Here is a 20,789-nt window from a genome sequence, read left to right as displayed (position 1 = left end):
AAACAGAAGCTTAAGTGGAAGTTCCAGGTGTTGAAGATAGAAGAGACAGGAAATACAGTGCAAGCTAGGAAGGGGCCTGGAGGCCCACCCGCATGGCCTCTCACCCATTGGGAGCCCCAAAAGAGACTAAAAGTAGCACTCTGACTCCCTATTCCAAAACCAGGATCTAATCCAAACCAGTATTTGTAGATGAGGAAATAAACACAAGGGGGCAGGTGATTTCTTCCTACTTGACAGATGTAGCTGGCTCTGGAGACAGCCCAAATTAGAGATGTAACAAATTTATTTTCTGCCTCTTAATCCTCTTTCTTCCTCCATGCAGCCTGATCATCCTCATAGAAAATACTGCAACCCCATGCCTTGGGCTGCCCAAGACCCTCTCTCTAGAGCCGCCCTCCTTAGACAGGGACCCATGCTCTAGGCGTTCTGGCCATCATAACTTAGCTACTCTAGGTCCTCTTTCCTCAGAAATCCACTCTCAGCTGGCTGACTGCTGCTTGATCTGACCAACACATCATGCTAACACGTTATTACTAATATGTGAATAAGTTCATTCTCCTGGGTCATACAACTGTTTTTTAGTAGTGATCTTTTGGAGACAGTGCCTTTAACTGAAGTCAGTAACTGTGAGGGCAGGCCTTCAGGTAACACGCAGCCTTGGTGGGAGGGCTTCTTGAGGCCTCACTTGGCCTCCTGCTTTTCCCCTCTTATATTGAGCTGACTCAGCCTTGGGACATTTGCCCTGTGTGGCCAGGCTTCAGACTGCCTCCAGGAGGCCTTGTGGGGCATGTGGGCTGGTCTTATGGGAATGGGCCAACAGAGACCCTTTGAGAGAGACCCTCCGAAGCCTCACTGTCCTTCCTGCGCTCAGCTGCCAGTGATGCCCAGGCTTCCTTGGCCGAGGGACTGACCTGCAGGCCTCTGGAAATGCCGCCTTCCCACACAACTTCAGGAGCTTATCCCAGGGTTCCCTCCCTGAACCAGAAGGGACCCTCACCAGCCCAAGGCCCTCTGTTCCTGGGTGACTACAGGGAAGGTCACTTTGAGAGGCACTTAGTGAATGGAAAAGCCTCTAGCCTGTGAACACCCCTTCTGAAGTTGAAGACAGGCAGAGGACATTCAAGTTTAGCAGGTCTGGGTTCTGGTCCCAGCTCAGCTACTTAAGCAATGATATGTGGACTGTAATTTTCTTTTTTTTTGGGGGGGGGGGGAGTGCGGGGGGCTCAGTTTTTATCTGTAAAGTGGGACACTCTGAAATAACAGCATGAAATAGATGAGGGCAGGGAAGGACATGGTGAGTAACTGATGTGAATATATAAAAGAGCAAGGCAAATATAGGAAATATCTATTGTCAAATAATTAAGTCTTTATCAACATAATCGACCCTGTTGAAAATAGGCCTTTATGTTGGTCCCCACAGAAACAGCTGTGCCGGAGCCTGGTGTTTCACCAGACTGGCTACCAGGACACAGCACCAGAGCGCGTGGCTGCAAACCAAAATACTCCGATTGTTTGGTACAGCGTCTCACTTCTCATCTGATTGTGTTTGGGACACACAGATACAATTTGTCTGGAAAACCTTGATTCTATTCTTGGTTTCTGCCCTGATCTTGAGTAGGTCACTTGAGCTATATGAGCTACTTCGGGGATTTGTAAAACTGGGAATAATAATGGCCTTTAAAAATAATAATATTTTTCTTCTCTTTTAAGAATTTAATAAAGATAAACCAGAAATCTTTTTTGAAGATTAAACTTTTAATAAAGTACACTTGATATGATTATTATCATTATTACTATTATGGCCAGGGCTGATGTCCAAGTGTATACTTTGCCAAGTTCCCATTAACACAGTTCTGTTGACTATGCTGTTTGAAATTCTCACCTTGTGATCTGCATGCAGACTTCTCATGCACCTTCTAGAAGTTTTCATTCACCTCCCGTATTTATCTTTTTCTATAATTCTAGGGAGAAAGTAAGGTTTGAAAAGAAAGGAGACTTCTGTGTGCATTTTATATAATAACTGAAGCTATATATCCTCCAAGCCCCATACTGTACAATAAAAGTTCTCTTGGATACTACTTTTCTCCCATAATTCCTAGCACATAGCTTATTAAGTTATTAACCAGCAATTTCTCTGGCAGCATATTAAACTTTACTTTTAAACAAGTCACAGAGGGGGGGAAACATGCATCTCTCATAAAAGGAATAAAAAACATACACCCTCTAAAACGGTTTCCCCAGGCTTTGAACAAATCCCAAGTCCCACACAAGGTCTCTTTTTCCTCATTCTCTGCACATAACTTGAGTGTTAGTACATTAATGAGAAAAAGATGCCTCACAGAAAGATGGAAAACTGTGAGGGCCGCTGGGGTGTGGGAGGCTCCCTGGGGGCCCTCTGAAAGGCAGGTGAGCCTGAGTGGAGATTGTGGGCTCCTCCCGAGCCGTGGTGTTTCCAGGGAAACAGAGGCAGCTGTGGCCTCCACCCTGACCTGAAAGGTGCCTTCTGCAGACGGCCTGGGCCATGCTGACTTCTACCCAGCACCCTGGTAAAGTGGTTTAGGCCCTCTGCTTTCACAGACTCCATCCCCCAAGAACAAAAGCAACTTTTCCAGGGGAAGCCCCTTGTGCCCTGTAGTGCCCGGCTGGGACATTTGGTTCCTTCCTGGACAGACTCACAGCTCATTCTTCTCTTGCCTTGTGCATGGCAGCTGAGTAAGAACGCCCTATAAATCGGTCAACCGCCAGAGCAGGGCACGAAGATGGCTTCACTTTAAAAGGAAAATCCAAGTAGGAGGGCTGTGGAGCAGCTTATATGTGCGGGTTATGAGTATAAACACTTGAAAAGCTCCAGACCAAGAAAGGCTGGATGGAAGTTGGAGCATAACATAAAAATGCAGCTTTGCCATCCCCCCTGCCCCGGGGAGGGCAAGGCAAACGAGCAGTCTCCCGGGTAGCCAGCCAGGCCCCGTGTGCTGCTGCCAGCTGGCCCACGCGCAGACCTGAGTTCTGAATGTTACAGTGGGGGGAAATAACTTGTTTAAAAATATATATTCTGCAATTCCTGACCATTCGGCATCTCGCTTTAGACAAGTCCCCCATTGTTCCTCTTAAGAATGCCGTATGATGGGTGCTTGGCTGGGGGCTGTGGTAAGGAGCAAAATCAGAAGGGAGCGAGGGGTTCTTTTTATTTCATTTACACTTCCACATTTGTGTGACGGAATGTGGCCTGCTTCAAAGAAGTGCCTCCTGGCTCCTACCCGCAGTGGCTCTTCCTTTTATAACCAAATGTAAGGAGAGACAGCGTCTGGTCTGCAGACAGCTACCATTGCAGAGACTTGAACTGGGACTGCAGAGATGGCCAGCGGGATCTTGGGGAGACCAAAGGGACGTCAACAAAATACCCTGTGTCAAGTCAGCCATTCAGGTCGTCCTCGGAGGGAAGGTCTCCTAGAGGACAGGCTTTGAAGTAAGTTTTAAATAAAAGACGTAGTGTGGCTGGATGTTGTCAAATGGTGGGGTTCAGGGCATGGTGAGGAAACATTTTACAGACTAGTTTTCCCTCTCTCTCTACCACCACTTTCCTTCCATCATTATTCTTCTCTTTTCCCTTCCCCCCACTTATTACCTGCCTTCCCTCCCCTTATTCCCCGCCCACATTTCCCTCTCTTTTTCTGGTGTCTTCTTTCTGGCCTATTTTAGGCCTGGGGATGGTCCCCGGGACATAGCTTCATTAACTCCACTGCTGGCTCTGTGGCGGGAGGTTGCCATGCTTTCAGCTCATTGTCGTTGACAGCAGAGGAGATCTGAGTAGGAGCGGGCCTATGCAGAGCCAAGATCAGAGGGGGCGCCTGCAATGGGTTGTCATGAGCCTCTGCTAGGACTCGAGACCCAGGGCCTTTTGAAGCCCTCAAGCTCGTCAGCTGCGCCTATTTGATTTTCTGGTCCGCATGTGGCAAGCACGTTCCCACCTTTGCGTCTTTGCTCCAGTTAGCTCTCCCGCCTGGAATTCCTTCTTCCCTTTCTCTGGCCAGATCCTTTCCTGTCTCCAGACCCCTCCTGTATGTGTATTTTGTTTTTCTCCACATACACCCTCCCCCCACCCACATACACATGAAATCCTAAGCTCTGGAAAGCCAGAACTTCGTCCTCTCTCTCTTTTTCTGTCCTCCTACGTAGGATATCCCCCATGGTGCTCAGTAAATGTTTGTAGATTAGTAAAGTTAAGCTGTGAGTCTAATCAAGATTCTGGGTTAGTAGGTCCCTAGGAACTGGAGTGACCTTAGACCCTGACTCTGTTGAAGTCCAGGTGCAGTCTCTTAACTTAGCGATCTTAATAGTCACTAGCAGCCTGAAGCCAGAACAGCTGTTTCGAGGCCTTTGAAGATGGCAGTGCATCCTTCCAGAAGAGTTTAGTATGTCCAAAGTGAACACTCTGTCCCTTCCAGGGAGCCCACCAAGGCCTCACAGTAGTGAGCGGGTATCCTGGCTCTCCAGTGTGGATTGGGCTCATGAGGTCCTACTGGGGACTTCAACCCTTTGGAGGTTTTTTTATTTTGTTTTTTGTTTAGAAATGAATGTTAGAAACAGAACTCTTTAAAAAAAAAACAAAACTATTACTTATTTTTAAAGAGAGGGGGAGGGAGGGAGAAAGAGAGAAAGAGAAACATTGATGTGAAAGACAAACACAAACATTGATCAATTGTCTCTTGCAAGCCCGCAACCTAGGCATGTGCCCTGACCAGGAATTGAACCAGTGACCTTTAGGTCTACAGATGATGCTGAACCCACTGAGCATACCAGTAAGGACTGGAGCTCTTAAAGGTCATTCCTAAGTTCTCCTATTTGAGGCATTTCACTCATCCTCTATCATTTCCTGCTATTCTTCCCCTTTGCACTTCTCGTTATTCTCCAAACATGTCATGTGCCCAAGTCTTTGGACATGTTGTGCTTCCTCTGCTGTGGTCACTCTGCCCATGGGCTATATTCCAGAATCTCCTTTATTCTCCAGCTCTCTGCCAAGTCACTTCCTGACTCATCCAGGGACACCAAAAGCTCCCTCTTCCACCATCTTTGATTTTCACTCTGTCAGCCCCCTCGTTCAGGGCACTCATCACATTCTAGTGCGATTGGTTGTATGTTTCTCCCACTAAACTAACAACTTTCGACTTTCAAGTGTTTTTGACAGCTACTCACAACAAAAAATACATTTGACATGTGACCTAATGTGTGCTGTGTGTGTATATGTGTATGTATACACACAGTCATGAAATCTTATGGTTTGAAATTTAATAATGTCTATATAAGATATGCACAGTCTAAAATGCAACAGAAAGGGAATTTACTCAAGATTTAGCATACTTAATTTCAGGAATGTTCTCTCTCAACCTACCCATCATCATTTTGGATACCAAGCATAACCCTACCGATACCATTTACTATAATGTATGGTGGTGGCTTATTACCTGGTAAAGAAAAAGAAAGGAGTTAGAACAAATCAATCAATATTTTTACTTAAAATCATTGCATTTACATCTTACATTTAAATGTATTAAAAATTCATTCTGGGCAAAGACTTTACAAGTGAAGGAAACGATGCTACCTTTATTACTTTGATATGCTCTGGTTATATATTTCTCCTTCCTTCCATCCCTAGCTTGCTCTCCCCTTCCCCTTCTTTCCTCTCTAACCTTCCCTCTCCTCCTACTTTCCTTTCTTCCTCTTATGCTGGTCGCTACCCACTAGTTGATTTCATAACCAACAAAATGGGTCATAACCTACAGTTTGAAAAACACTATTCAGGACTCTAAGTTCCTTGAGGGCAGTGACTATGTCCCTGAATCATTTCATCTTCATATTTCCAAACACTGGCACTGTTCCTGGCTCTTAGTTGTCCCTTAGTAAATGTTTTCTGAATGAATGGTCCTCAGTTAAAAAGCTCTGCAGCCACTGGGATTCCGGAAGGGACAGGAGAAGTGAATAATTTATCACAGACTTCCCAAGAGCTCCTGCTGTCCCCTAGACACTAGGGCCATTGTGGACGTGTCTGGGAAGCCCTACTCTTTCTGCCCTGCATTCTGCCTCCCCCCAACTTCCAGGAGAGAGGGCAGGAGGTTTAATGAAGTTCAGATATTTCCCAAGGCAGAAACATATTAATCAGGTTCTCGGGCAGATACTTGTCGAGACAAATGATAGAAAAGTGGAAGAAAGCAAGATTCTTAACAAGCCCTTTGTTTCATTTTATATATGTCAACTTAGTCTTCCTGGTACCTGATTCCTGCTGCTCCTCAAAAGCCACTGTTAGGCTGTTTTTCAGCCCATCTGTTAGACCCAGACCACTTCGGGGGTTTTTAAAACACTCTAAATCTTCACTATACCATGCCTCATGCCAGGGTTTTTCCATTTGGGGGTAGAAAAAAAGCCCCAAGCCCACCAAAACCCTGTGGCTTGGTTTCCTGTCCAGCTGGCTTGCTCTTCCCAGGATTTTATTCCCATCATCAAAGTGGCTTGACAGACTGAGAACAAACCTCTGGCTCACCCTGAACTCACAGTGTACCATTTCCAAGTCAGAACAAACACCAAGTAATAGTGAGAAAAAGAGAGAAAAAAATTATTTTCCTGACTTAGAAGCCAGCTCAGAGTGAAGCCGGGCTCTGACTCCAGACGGGGCTGTTATGTGGCTGTGGTCGAGCATGGCCATGCGCAAGGGCGGGGCCATGAATGGTGGGCTGCATGCCAGGGTTTCTTTCTGAGCCCGTCTCCGAGGAGAGGCCGTGGATGGACCCCTCTGGGGCCCAGATCCTCTCTGTTTTATGGAATCAAAAGCAGCAGCATTTGAGGGAGCCTCCCATGATCTTGTTGACGACCTCAGACTTGGCCCAAAGCCTCACAGTTATGGGCGCTGTCAGAATGGTCCCTGAGGGTCCCAGATCACCGGCCTAGGCCAGGTCAAGAGTAGCTACAGAACACTTCAGCCTGGCAGGGGGGTGTTGTTTATTTATTTATTTATTTAGGTCCTTTTTTTCACAAAATATTTTATTTATTTATTTTTAGAGAGAGGGGAAGGGAGGGAGGAAAAGAGGGAGGGAAACATCAATGTGTGGTTGCCTCTCGCACACCCCCAACTGGGGTCCTGGATGGCAGCCCAGGCATGTGCCCTGACTGGGAATTGAACAGGCCAGCACTCAATCCACTGAGCCAGAGCAACCAGGGCTGGCAGGGAGGTTTAAGATTGCCAAGCCTTCCTCTATTCATTTAGAAATTTAAAAAAATATATTAACTTAGCTAAAAATTTTATGGAAACTAAGGTCCTCATCAGACTTGAAAGTCAAACCAGTTCCCCCAACACTTCCCTTTATGGTTGCACAGACAGAAAAACATCCAGGGGGAGGAGCTGAGCTCTGCGAGGCCACAGGGGAGCGGGCAGTACATTTTTACTCAAAGAAGCATCCAGTTAGGACAAAGTATCCCATCTTCTGAAGGCCTGACTTACCTTGCTCTTCTTCCCTCTTTCTCAACACATTCTTTCATTTTCCCAGTCTGGTCTCCCAGGGTCCTAGAGGAGCCAGACTAATTCCTTTCCACATCTCTTGCCTCCTCTCAAAATGACCTTCCTTGTCAACTGTGTCTGTCTAATTTCTTCCCGTCCTTCAGGGCCCAGTTGGAATTATATCTTCACAAACCCTTTCATTTCTCCAGTCCACCCTTATTTGTTCTTGCACCGAACTCCTTATATCCTCTCCCAAAGTCTGCCTTTTTTTTTTTTTTTTTCTCTATATGGCTGTACAGCATTCTCTGGGGCCAGAAGTTGTGTTGTGTGCCTCTCCTCCCAACACCTAACTTAAAGCTGGATGCTCAGGAGGCATTCCACCTGCTTTCTGCAGGCCATTTTCTCAGCTGAGAGATAGCTGATGACTCATTACCCCTGCTTTGGGTTTTCTCCCTTTCTTTCTTGAGTAGCCCTCTCTTTGGCAGGGGAAGCCCTCCCTGTTAAACAGTAGAAATACTAGAATTGCAAATAATGTCATGAAAGAAGTTTTCATAGATTGTGGGCTTTTCATAGTGGGTAGAAGAGTAAGGATAGGAAGTTATGATTGAGAGACCTGGGGGAAGCTAGGGAGTGACAAAAGGTAGGGGCAGGATTGGGGTAAGAAAATTCAAATAGATAAAAGTATTAAATAACAAAAAGTAGAACGACAAGGTACTAAAAGAAAATATGGGGAAAATTTTTAAATACACACACACACACACACACACACACACACATATATATATATATATATATATAAAATTTTGGAGGAGGGTTAGACTTTATAAGCATGACATAAAGCCCAGGAGACATAAATAAAAAACTAATGTATTTGACTGCATAAACCTAAACATTTTTGAACTGCAAAATAAAATTATAAAGTTGAAAGTCAAGTGATAGACTACAAAAACATACTTGTAACATGTGGCAAAGCAGATTTCCTTAATATACAAAGAGTTCCTACAAATCATTAAGGAAAAGACCAACAGCATAATGTACGTGGAATGTGAATACAGTTCACAGAAAAGGAAATTCAATTATCTTTTTTGAAAAGCATATGAAATGATGTTCAACCTCAGTTATAATAAAATAATTGTGATTCAGGACAATGAGATATTATTTTTCTCTGACCATGTTGGCAAAAGTCAGAGTTTAATTAATGCACTGTGTTGGCCAGGTTGTGGGGAAACTGGAATTCCTACACACTGTTGATGAACGTGTGAATTGGTACCGTGTCTTTGGAAAGCACCTTGTCAAAATCAATCAAAACTGATGTACTGGTATATTTATTATGGCATTGTTTTCAGCCAAGTATCTTAAACCATCTAAAATATTTCAATAGAGGATTGGCACACCCATGATATGGAGCAGTTTACAACCATTTTTTTTAAATGAAGTGAATCTCTAGGTTTTTAAGAAAATGATATCCATATTATATTAGTGAAAAAAAAAAAAAGCAATGCCCAGAAGTTAGTCCAACAGGTCCTCAAATACCATCATTTCCTTCAATCTCATTATGTTATGATGTTGATGAGATGTTGTAGAAACTTAACTCTTGTTTATATCTATGAGCCTATGGTAAAACCGGTTTTACCTTTCACTTAAAGTCATAGAACCTATTGACAATGTTAAGTTAGAACTTCCTATATATAGTAAGCCACTATGTAAATAAACAAGTAGGTGGCTCTAGATAGATGCTTATAAATGAACAGAATGTGCCTGGAAGGATATACTAAGTAGTAATAATGGTTGCCTCAGTGAACAGATCATGGTTAGAGAGGGTGGGAGCATGGAAAGGAACTTAATTTTCACACTATGCCCTTTTTTACTGTCTGAATTATTTTTATACCATGTGCATGTGTTACCTGTTTTTTAAAACTAATTTAAAAAAGAACCAGGTGCAGTTATGAAATTAGCTCAAACCCAAGGTATACATATACACTAGAAGTTACGGCAAGGTAGGAGCCAGGGAGCAAGCATATACTGGGGGTGAAGCAAGTCAGTGGGACAGAAATGAGACAGGTCAGCAACAGAGAGACCTTGAACATAAGACAGTTCTGTTTTAATTCAAAAGTATCTGATTTGCTTTTTGTGCTAGAACATATGGCAGCCCTAGGATATGAGCAGTTCAGAACAGAGCAGAAATAAACTTCAGGGAAATGGTAAACATAATTTACAGGGAATGAGAAGGATGGGTTTAGGGATGAAGGAATGGAAATCCACCAGCCAGAACACTTGTGCCGTTCCCCAGGCTCATGTTGGAAGCAGAGACGGGCGGAGAATGAACACTTAAAGGCATCCTAGTTAGCAGTGTCACACCAAATAGGGTTCCCGTTGTACAGGTCAGGAATCTGATTCAGGTCACAGAGATAAATGGCAAAGCCAGGACTTAAACTCAGATCTGTCCCTAGTGTTCTTACCACTTGTGCTGAATTATTAGTACACCAGGCGGCTTCATGCCTGGTCAAGATGAACTGAGGCTCAGAGCCAGGGACCTTGATGCCGTTCTCAAAAGAAAGTCTTCATTCTTCCTTTTTTATCTGGATCCCTAAGCCTGAGCCCACTAACTTCCAGCGTGGGGGTCAAAGAGGGCAATGAACTGCTCCATTTATTGAGGGAAGAAAATATTTAATTTACTGGGAATGTCTGCTCCAGTGTTTGTCAATGCTTTGTGTGTGTGTGTGTGTGTGTGTGTTTCAGCTGGTTACTTTAAGTCCATAGGAACAGTTTGTCACATGAGTGCAGTTTTCCTTCTCCAAAATGCTAAATCGGTGATACTCATAACCAACGGCTTGTCCCCTAAATTTGTTCACTTAAGAAAATAATAGAATATTGTCCTCCCCACTCCACTCCATCTCCTTGTTTCCCTGTAACTTGGATAGGATATTGGTTTTGTTTGTTTTCAGCTTATTTTATTTGGAGCCAGAGCATAGAGTTTTATCTGTTTTATACAAGCTTAGCCCCAACCTTCACCATGTCCTTTAGGCTTTCTTTTTCCTGCTTGACTTACTGATATGTTCTCACCATTGGTGATTATCTGTTTCTTTTCAGCATTTGCTGTAACTCCCTAAGCTTCATGACATGCCTGGTAGAAAATACCCATTTTCTCTTTTCTGTGACCCAGGCCTCAAGGGGAGAAAATACCAATTTATTTTCTGTTCTTTACCTTTCTAGGCAAAATCCATGTTTGGTGACCAGAGCTGTGTATATTGATATTCTCTTCCTGTTGACTCACTGCCTTGACAAACCCACAAAAGGCAACCAGCCAGGTATGATTCATAGTTATATCATAGTTTGGAATGGTTACAGGTCTTTGAAATGTAGGTGGGGTTTTGAGTGGCTCTACCACACACTCCTCTACCTTCTACTTTTGTTAAGACTAAACCACACATCAAAATTAAACATAGTGTCACATGGTTTCTTCATAGAAGCTTCTCAAAGAAACATGTCCTTGTTTAGTTGGAAGTTTGCTATTTATTTTCTATTTGGTCTTTCAGGGAAGAGTGTGGACTCACATACCCTCTGTTTCTAAGACCTTGGCTCCTTATTTCATGCATTTTCTTTGAAAGATCATCATTTTCAATAACTAAGAGTTCTTTCTATTCTATTCTATGGATATAACTGAGTGGGACTCATTTAATGCCGGAACCTGGGTATTGAGACTGTCTCAAATGCACCCTTTGCTTCCTTAAGCTGTGGCTTTGTACATGTCCCCTTGGTCGTATATGTTCCCTGCCCTTGGTCATATATGTTCCCTGGTATGGGCCCAAGATCCACATACAGTTGTTCTATTTTAATCATGATTCCCAAAGTGGTTTTCTTAAAAGGGAGACGGGCAACTCCAAATAAGAAAAAATTTGATGTGTTTATATAAGAGGCCACAGGAAGTGCTGTACATGAGTTCCAGGCCACAGACTGAAACTGATTTTCGTCAACACAAACTGGAATGCAGGGTAATGAGCCTGCAACTGGTTAAAATCAGCCTCTTCTAATTGATTAGGCCTGTCTAAAGGAGGCTACAATTACAAAGTCAGATTCTGAGTACAAGCAGGCCAGGCCTTTCCTCTGTTAAATTTAGTCTGTCAATGATTTGTTGTCTTCAGTAAATATATTCAGGCTGTCAGAGTCCAGCTCTGTCCAGATGGAACCCTGTTCCCAAATTCAGACCAATTTAAAATGCTTTGAGGGGGAGGTGCGAAACCACCTCCCCCGGATCAATGCATATTAGTCCACAAAGCCCCTGTGGCCATACAGAGGTAATAAGAACATGCCTGGACTTTCATCAGCTCCACGCCCCTTCATAAGGGTAGCCGTTGTATCCGTTTGGCAGAATAGGATCATATAGTTTTATAGCTGTAAAACAGTCCTAGTTTATTCCTCTTGTCCCAGTGTAATTATTAATAGTGCCCCCTTTTACTCTTGAAAGTGTGCAGGTTTGCACAATAAATTATAGGTCACCTTACCTATATGAGACCTCAAGGTTGTGTCCGCTTTATTTTACACTTGAGCTAACTGGGGTCCAGAGATTATAAATCAGATGTTACCAGATGTGTAAGTTGTTTAGGGTTTCCACCGTTTTTGTATTTCAGTCCAAATTTCACATAGCTTTAGAATACCTCTCTGCTTAGTGTCTAAAGGGCCTTCACCATGAAAGAGTTGCTTAGTATTCACAAATCCAATCATTGGGATCCTATCAGAGTTGTGTGGCTGACTGTAATCATTAGTTTATTTGAACTAAGCTTTTCTTGACATATTAGTACCATTATCCCTTGTCTGGAAGAGTTAACCCTTGAATGTTGTAAAATCCCCTCTCTCTTCTCTTAACTGCCTTTCTCTCCTCTAGCTCCTCCATAAAGACGACTGGCCATTTTGAATCATTCTTTCCTCCAAATTTACATTATTTAGAGTTTATACCCTAATTAAATGTGGTCATAAGCTCTCATTTATTACTCAAAAGTATTTCAGTTGCCTCAGTGGATTTTATTCCTTTCAAAGCCGTGACTTTGCAGAGTAGGATATGAAGGGGAAGGAGCACGTCTACTCTTATCCTAATGTAACAGTCAGAGCTCAGAATAGTTCCTCCAGCACTGTGCCACTCCGCCACGTGGGACTCTTAGAGCACTTGAGATGTGGCTGTTCCAAATTAAGACGTTCTGTAAGAATAAAATACACACCAAATTTCAAAGACTTCATATGAAAAAAATAATGTAAAATATCTCATTGGTTTTTTATATATTGTATTAAATAAAATTTATTATTAATTTCACGTTTTATTTTGCTTTTAAAAATGTGGCTACTAGAAGATCAAAATTACATATATGGCTCATATTATATTCCTGTTGGACAAGTACTGATTTTGTCTAGTCCTTTGGGAATTCCCCTCATAAACCACAGGATATTTCTATATGTGTACGTATTTATGTCTATCTCTATGAATGTATGTATTCATATAATACATCTACAAATGTATTTGTAACAAATTGTCCTCCTTTGAGGATGAATTCAATTTTTAGAACTAATCAAATGTCAAATACGATGGTGATTAAGAGGGATAGCCCTGTTTTGGGTAAAAATAAACTTGTGAGCTTAAAATAATGAAAACTATACTTGTGTGTTTCATAAATGTTGTCCATAGGCCATTGAGCAATAGCTAAGCATATCACCAACCAAGGTGATCACTTACTTAGATGTGTAGATTTCAATATGATTTCAAAATAATGTCAGGACATTATAGTTTTACTTTGAAAGAATGGCTCATGCCTTAGATTCTTTGTCCCCCAGCTAAGCACTTAGCAGGCTCTCATTAAATGGGTTTTTTAATTAACTGATTGAAATGCAGTTTCCCTCAGTTTTTAGAATAGTAACAGTTGTCATCAAGATACAAGTCTTATTTAAATTCATGTATCAATCAGATTTAACTTCATTTTCTGAATTCAAATCAGATGTTTCTATCATGGCTATATATTTGTAAATATGTATATATCTACCACCATTATTGGCTCACAAAACTCAGAGTAGGGAGTATACCGAATAGGCTCTGAAGCCAGATCCCTGGGTTTCCTTTCCAGGTCTGCCATTTACTGGCTTTGTGACCTTCAGCAAGTCTTTTAACCTCTTTGAGATACCTGCTTTCAATTGTAAAAGGGGATAATAATAGGATCTATATCTTAGAGTGGTTGTCAGCTAATACATGTAAAGCCCTATGTAAAGAATGTGCTTTGCATTGCCAGAATAAGTGCTTATGAAGACCCTTATGAAGCTAAATTCCTATTGTCACTGTAAAGAATGTAACTGAAAATCCATCCGCAGTATGTCAGGGAGATATACATGCAGGCATTGTGATAATCAGTCTGGAGGGCTGGGGAGGCGGGGGTGCGGCGTGGAGGGCCAGACTGAAGTTAAAGGCAACACAATGTGAAAAGTGGTGGTTTTACAGTGGTGTGAGTAAGGGGGTGGGGGCGCTCTTCCTCTTATTTTCCATCTTACTAATCTAATTTTACACAATGTAGTTCTGTTCTATTCATATGTGTGTATGTATTTCAAAAATAATTATATCTAAACATGAAGATTAATTATTCCCAAAGAAATGAAGTAATATCAATTTCAGGAAAATTTTTTTGGATGGAAGACAATCTACCTATCTCCTTTAAAATACTATTTTGTAAGTGACCTCTGAGAGCTATTCCTACCTCTCAGAGCCACATTGAAGTGCTGGGGGTATAAACAATGAGAAAAACAGTGAAGGGGAAAGGCAGGGAAGATGATTAGAAAAGCTTAAGATAATGATGTGTTTTGTGTAATTCAAACTTTTATCTTAGTACTTCCCGATCGTTTGAGGTTTTCTCAGCCATTAACTAGGTTTTAAAAATTCCCAATCTGGAGGTTTTGTTTTGAGTTGTAAAGTGATTTAAACCCACAAGGACTCTATGTCCCCTGTATTCTTTTTCCTCCTCTGAATCCAGCTGTCATCATTAGTATATATCAGTTTCCTGCTGGAAAGAAAATTATAGTCTCCGGTTGGAGATGCACGGGATGAGGAAGAGAAAGCCTAACACCCCTAGGACTCAGGGCCGTTCCAGGCAAGGGCAGGGTCCTGGAACACAGAGCTTTCACTCTCAGTTTAAACCCATCTTAAATTATTTGCTCTCAGGTTGGAAATTTTCCATTGAAATGATCTGTTTACTGAAATTCTATCTGAGTCTTGACTAAATATTTACCCTCTTATTCTGAGAGATGGACTTTCTATTTCTCTTTTATGCCCACACCCCTTAAATTTGTTTTTTTTCCCTCATCTATTGAATTGAACTACTTTTTTTTTTTTTTTTTACCAAATATTTAAGCAAACCTCTGAACTATTTGCACTTTCTGGCTTTCAGTCTAAGTTCTCTTGGTGGGTTTATGACAGTTTTCCTTTCCTAGTCTCTGTTTTGCTAATTTTATGCAACCTGGTTCTTTCTTTTATAACTATATAACTATATATATATATATATATATATATCTTGTAATGAAATACAAATCTTGAAGAGGATTAGTTAATCGCAAAGTTAGTAAAGAAACAACCTAATTTGATAGAAATGTTTTAGGTGGGGAGGATTTGTCCATCCTCTCACACGTCATAGAAGTGACCTCACAAGGCTGTTTACCTGAAATGTGTTTTGGGTGCCCATCATACTCACATTTTCAGGAAACATTTTAAATACCATCTTCCTTGTAGAGGTCATAATAATAATGACCAACATTTATTGAGCACTGAACTGTATCTCAGGCATTTTACATGCACTCGTGAAGGAGGTACTCAGGGCCCTACATTTTAGACTTGAGGAAACTGGGGCCCAGAGTGAACTGCTTCATGTCACATGTGTGGTCAGGTAGCAGAGCCCTGGCTCGCCAGCCGCCTACATTGTGGCCCCGCTGTGCCATCAGGGCCACAGTCAGGGAAACGCTTACTGTCTCAGGGAGGGTGCCCTAGAGCCCTCTTTGTTGATTCAGCTTCTCAGGCTCCTGCCCCCCCTCCCCCCACAAACCCTCAGGCCTCAGAGAGGGGATCCCCTTTACAAGAGCTTCCAGAACACATACTTTTTTGCCTCATCCTGAGGGTGTGTGAAGTAATACTGGGGGCGTACCCAAGACTGGAGCCGTTGCTAGAAAGAGAAAGCTTGACCGCTCCTGGGCAAAAGCCACCTGCCCTTTTTCCATTTGAAAGTGGACTGATGGCCACTGCACAAAACACTTCCCAACACCAGGCTGCTGGTGGTGACTGCGTTTTGTGGTTTCTTTGTTAGTTGGGATTTATAGTTCAGATCACATCATTTTGCCAAGTGCAATAAACATTTTGTTTTAACTGGAAGGTAACTTTTATTATTGTTATTATTTTTCTTCTCAATACCTTCAAAGTGACCAGCTTATGAACATGAAGTCAGAATTCCTAAATAGTCGAAATGCCAAGGCAGCGTACTTTGTAGATCAGTGGAAGATTAGAAGACAGACTCTCATTTATTACTGCTCGTGTTTATATAATGGAAGTTAGGTAACGTAAACCCTCCCAAAGGCCAACTTAGATGATGATGGTTAAGTGGTAAAATCTGTGAGACGTATTCAACAATGCCTTGTATTTGTACTGCCTAGAACATGAATAATATGTGTGACATGAATAAATATAAGGTCAATGATTTTTATGACATATTAACTTCCTTTACCTAAGTTCCTGGGAAATACAGCCAAACAATTACAGAGAACGAAAACATTGGCAGCTTACAAACACCTGCTTTGATTATTTGGTCTAATTAGGTTAAATTTAACCAATCCCATCTGAACAAACTGAAAACAATTCTTATCTGTTCCCTCGGTCGTGCACTTTTATCGGTGTTGGGTGCAGATGTGTTTAACAGGACACAGTTGTGCTGTTCTCTCAGCTCTGGGTGGGAGATAAAAGGGAATTGAGAACATATTTTTAGAGTCTTCTGGGGACTTTATATTTCTGGGCTTGCAGCTATGAAATTTCAAGGAAAAAAAAAAACAGACTTTGTTGTCAATAAATTATTTGCTTTTCCCCAGAACACTGGGAGTATCATCTGAACTGTTGCTTTTGCCAAAAGTGTCTTTCCCAGGGAACAGTGAGCTCCTAGCATAAGCAGATGATTCCTAGCTGCCTTTCGGAAATCAGAATAATACAGGGTGTGTTATTAGATTGCTGGGTTCATGTGGTGTTTATCCCTCATTAATTCCAAACCTGGTGCTGAGTATATAGACACACAATCCTTAGAATTTTAGAGTTTAAATACCATTTAATCAGAAGGTAGAGTGGAAACTGTAGCAATTAAGTGACCTGCCCAAGGTCACACAGCGGTTAGTGAACTAGTCAAGCTTTTCTGGCTCCTCGTCTACTTCTCATTTCTATGACCAAAATTAAGTATTTCTTAATAGAGTGAGTTGGACTGAGTGCCTGGATCTGTAAAAAAACGGTGTCACCAAACCCCCTTGCCCACCACCTTTCCACTCCAGAAATAAAATCCTGTTCAGATGAATAGTTGGGGTCTCAGAACCTACCTGTGGTTTCAGGTTTGCTATGTGTTCCTGTTTGCCCCACTGCAGCCCCACTCACCACGGATAATCTGAAACTAGTTGCCCATGGCAATTAAATTAGTTAAGCAAGTTACTTTTGAAAGTCTATTCTAGACATTTCATATAAATGGAATCATACAACTTGTGGCCTTTTGTGTTTGGACTCTTTCACGTTTCATAATGTTTTCAAGGTTCATCCATGTTGTAGAATAAATCAACAGTCTGTTCTTTTTATGGCTGAAAAATATTCCACTGTATAGATATACCACATTTTGTTTATCCATTCATCAGTTGATGGACTTGTGGTTTGTTTCCACTTTTTGGCTATTATGAATAATGCTGCTATGAAGATTCATACACATGTTTTTGCAGGGACGTATGTTATCAATTCTCTTGGGTATTTATTTACCTAGGAGTAGAATTGCTGGGCCATATGTCATGTCATGAGAAGTGTAAATTCAACTTCTCAAGGAGTTGCCAGACTATTTCCAAAGAGACTGCACCACTTTACATTCCCACCAGCAACGTATGAGGGTTCTGATTTCTCCACATCCTCAACAGCACTTATTATATTGTCCACCTTTTATATTGTAGTCATCCGAGTGGGTGTGAAGTGGCATTTCCCTAGTGGCTAATGATGTTGCGTATCTTTCCTAGTGCTAATTGGCCATTTGTATATCTTCTTTAGAGAAATGTCTGTTTAGATCCTTTGCACATTTTAAAATTGGGTTATTTGTCTTTTTATCCTTGAGTTGTAAGAGTTCCTTATATATTCTGGATATTAATCCCTTATCAGGTATACAATTTGCCAATATTTTCTCCCATTTTGTAGGTTGTCTTTTTACTTTCTTAATAATGCCCTTTGATGTAAAAATGCTTTTAATTTGGATAAAGTCCAATTTAACTATTCTTTTGCTGCTTATGCTTTTGATATTACATCTAAGAAACCCTTGCCTAAATCAGGGTCACAAAAATTTGTGCCCATGTTTTCTTCCTAAGAGTTTTATAATTTTATTTCTTAATATTTAGGTTTTGATTCATTTTTAGTTAATTTTTGTATTGGTGTAAGGTACACATCCAGCCTCACTCATCCTTTTCCATGTAGCTATCCATTTGTCCCAGCGCCATCTGTTGAAAAGACTTATCCTTTCCCAATTGAATTGGCTCGGCACCCCAGTCAAAAAATCAGTTGACCATAACTACATGGATTTAATTCTAAACTCTCAATTCTATTCCACTGATGTGTGTATCTTTCCGTATGCCAGGACCACACTGTCTTAATAATTATTGCTTTGTAGTAAGTTTTGAAATCAGGATGTATGAGTGCTAAGACTTTATTTTTCTTTCTCAGGATTGTGATGGCTGGGTCTTTTTGCATTTTCATACAGATTTTAGGGTCAGCTTATCAATTTATGCAAAAAAGAAAGGAAGGAAGAAGGAGGTAGGGAGGGAAAAATACCAGCTAGGATTTTGGCAGGTATTGTGTTAAATCTGCGGGTTAATTTGAGGAGTACCATCATCATAATATTATGTCTTCACATATTCAGATCAGAATTCTTCTAAGACTTGTTTTTAAGTTTTGTTATGGTAGATCCAACTTAAAAAGGAGCCTTTAGTGAGTGCAAATTTAGCTCTACTAACAAAGCGGTACCCTTCTGAGGTCTCTACCCGATGCCCCACGTGTTACAACGTTGCTCTGCCATGAGTAGTAGTTGGGGGCAACTGAAAGGCTTGCCTTGTTTGTTTCCTTCTGAAAGGGATCACTGTCTTGCACTGCCCATGTCTAATGTTTAAAAACAATCTCGTACCTTTTGTCCAGCTTTCTAGTTGTTTATGGCAGAAGGGCAATTCCTGAAGAGTTAAACCTTTATGAGCTGAAGCAAAAATCACTTCCATCCCTTTGTTTTTAAAGCTCTTGTTTTCTCAACTGTAAAATGGGGATAATACCATCAGAGGATTGGGGTAAAGGTCACATGAAAACAAAATTGTGAAAACTCTTTGAAAAATCGTATTACAAGAAAGGAAAAACCCAGCATTAGAAGAAAAGCAACTATTAGGAGATAAAATTGATTGCGAGAACGAAGCAATGAATGTTGATTACACCCAGAGTAGGAGACAGAGCCTCTGCTGGTTCCGTGTCCCGCACACTTGCTCTCAGGTTCGCCGTCATTGCGCACCTGGAAGAATTTACTTAACTCCTGCCTCTGCACCGGGGCCAGGCTTCACGTGAAAGAGCATTTCCAATCCAACCAGCCTCTTTTGAATTCGCCAGCTGTCAACTGCGCCTTGTAGCGTCCTTCCTACACGCGTTGGTAACCTCTTCAGTAGCGTCTGCTTCTCCCAGGACTGGAAATTGTAGCTCTGGCAAAGGACTGAGATGCATAGTCCTAGCCTCTCCCTTATTACAGGTGAGATGATAGGCCCAGTCTTTAAAGGAATCTTCCCAGCCTCCTAGCTCCTCTGAAATTGATTTCACACTGTATCAGTAGCCTGTGGGGGGGGGGGGGGGGGAGAAGCCCCTGGTCCGCTGTGGGGAAAAGGTGAATTAAACAGGGATGTCTAAGGTGTGCCGGAAGGGTAATTTCTGATTTCCCAGTTCTGTCCTCAGGAGCAGTTCACTAACAAAGAACCAGAAGCAACGTGTGCTTAGAAGTAATTTTCTGTGCATGTCTTTGGGTTGTCATGTGTTTACCTAAAGTATTTCTGCCCTGGCTGGTTTAGCTCAGTGGATTGAGCGTCGGCCTGCGAGCTAAGTGTCGCTGGTTCGATCTTCCAGTCAGGGTACATCAGAGAAGGAAAACTCTGACTCCAAAAAACCTCTGCTGCCTTGCGGCATACCTCTTCAGGGGAAAGGCTAAGGGAGTAAACCCCGACAGAAAATCCGGAGCCGGAGTCCCTAAGGCGGTTTGACGTTGTAGTCAACACCGGCAACTCCTGCGGCGCACCTGAAGCCAAGCTGTATTGACTCCGTCTTTCCCTTGGACCCTTCAGCTGCGAAGAGAGGGGGGGTCTGCTGCATGGGCAACAGCAGACCCTCCATATTACCCTGCCCAGGCTCTGTAGCTTCAGCGTCATCGCAAGATGTCGATTCAACACGGGAGGAGACAGATACCGTGTCACTCCCGAGTCGGACTGCACAGCCATTCTCGGTGGTGCAGATAGACTCTTAAGAAGCTACACCATCGTCTCTCGAGACGGACGGCTGCCGACGACCTAAAGTATTTCCTGGCTTCCTCCCTGTGCTGGGCAGAGACAGAGTGGGACTGTGGGTGAAAGCAAGAAGTCAAAGTTGTTGGGACCACATAGTGCCTGGTGAGCCCTCCAAAGGGAGTGCTTTTACTTTATGGGTTGACAGATAGTCTTCAAATCATATGCTCAGAAGCTCAGCCTTCTTCCTCAGCAGCAGATAAGGAAGTTTGTACTTAAAAACACATGCCTTTGAGAATACGTAGGGGGCAAGGAAAGAAGGGGATATTTTCAAAAGGGTGTGTATCAGAGGGTCACACCCATGTAAGCAGGGCATGAAGGGGTTCAGAGACCTAGAAACCAAAGTAGGCAAGGAATAAACAACCAGTCCCAGTGCAGGGTGCTTCTGAAGACAAAGCCAGAATCCAGTTCCTTCCAGGTCATTCTACATGTTTGTAACTGGAGGGGCCCCTACAGTCAGGATTAGTTTACTGAGAGGGGCGGAGGATTAAATAGA

The 20,789-nt window shown here is 42.2% G+C and overlaps 1 protein-coding gene across 1 annotated transcript in view; it reads left to right on the top strand.

The window, feature by feature from the left end:
* The window catches only part of THADA (THADA armadillo repeat containing), a 285,790-nt gene that overhangs the window by 212,761 nt on the left and 52,240 nt on the right, over nucleotides 1–20,789 (top strand). The window contains exon 30 of the mRNA XM_090281217.1: nucleotides 10,700–10,794. Within this exon, the coding sequence (XP_090137343.1) occupies nucleotides 10,700–10,794 (95 nt within the window). The remainder of the gene's footprint in view (nucleotides 1–10,699; nucleotides 10,795–20,789) is intronic.

Source organism: Furipterus horrens, unplaced genomic scaffold, assembly GCF_987537825.1.
Source record: "Furipterus horrens unplaced genomic scaffold, mFurHor1.1.pri manual_scaffold_6, whole genome shotgun sequence".
In the NCBI taxonomy this organism is placed as follows: Eukaryota; Metazoa; Chordata; class Mammalia; order Chiroptera; family Furipteridae; genus Furipterus; species Furipterus horrens.
Note: the sequence above shows the minus strand (reverse complement) of the source record. Positions and strands in the feature narration are given on the sequence as shown.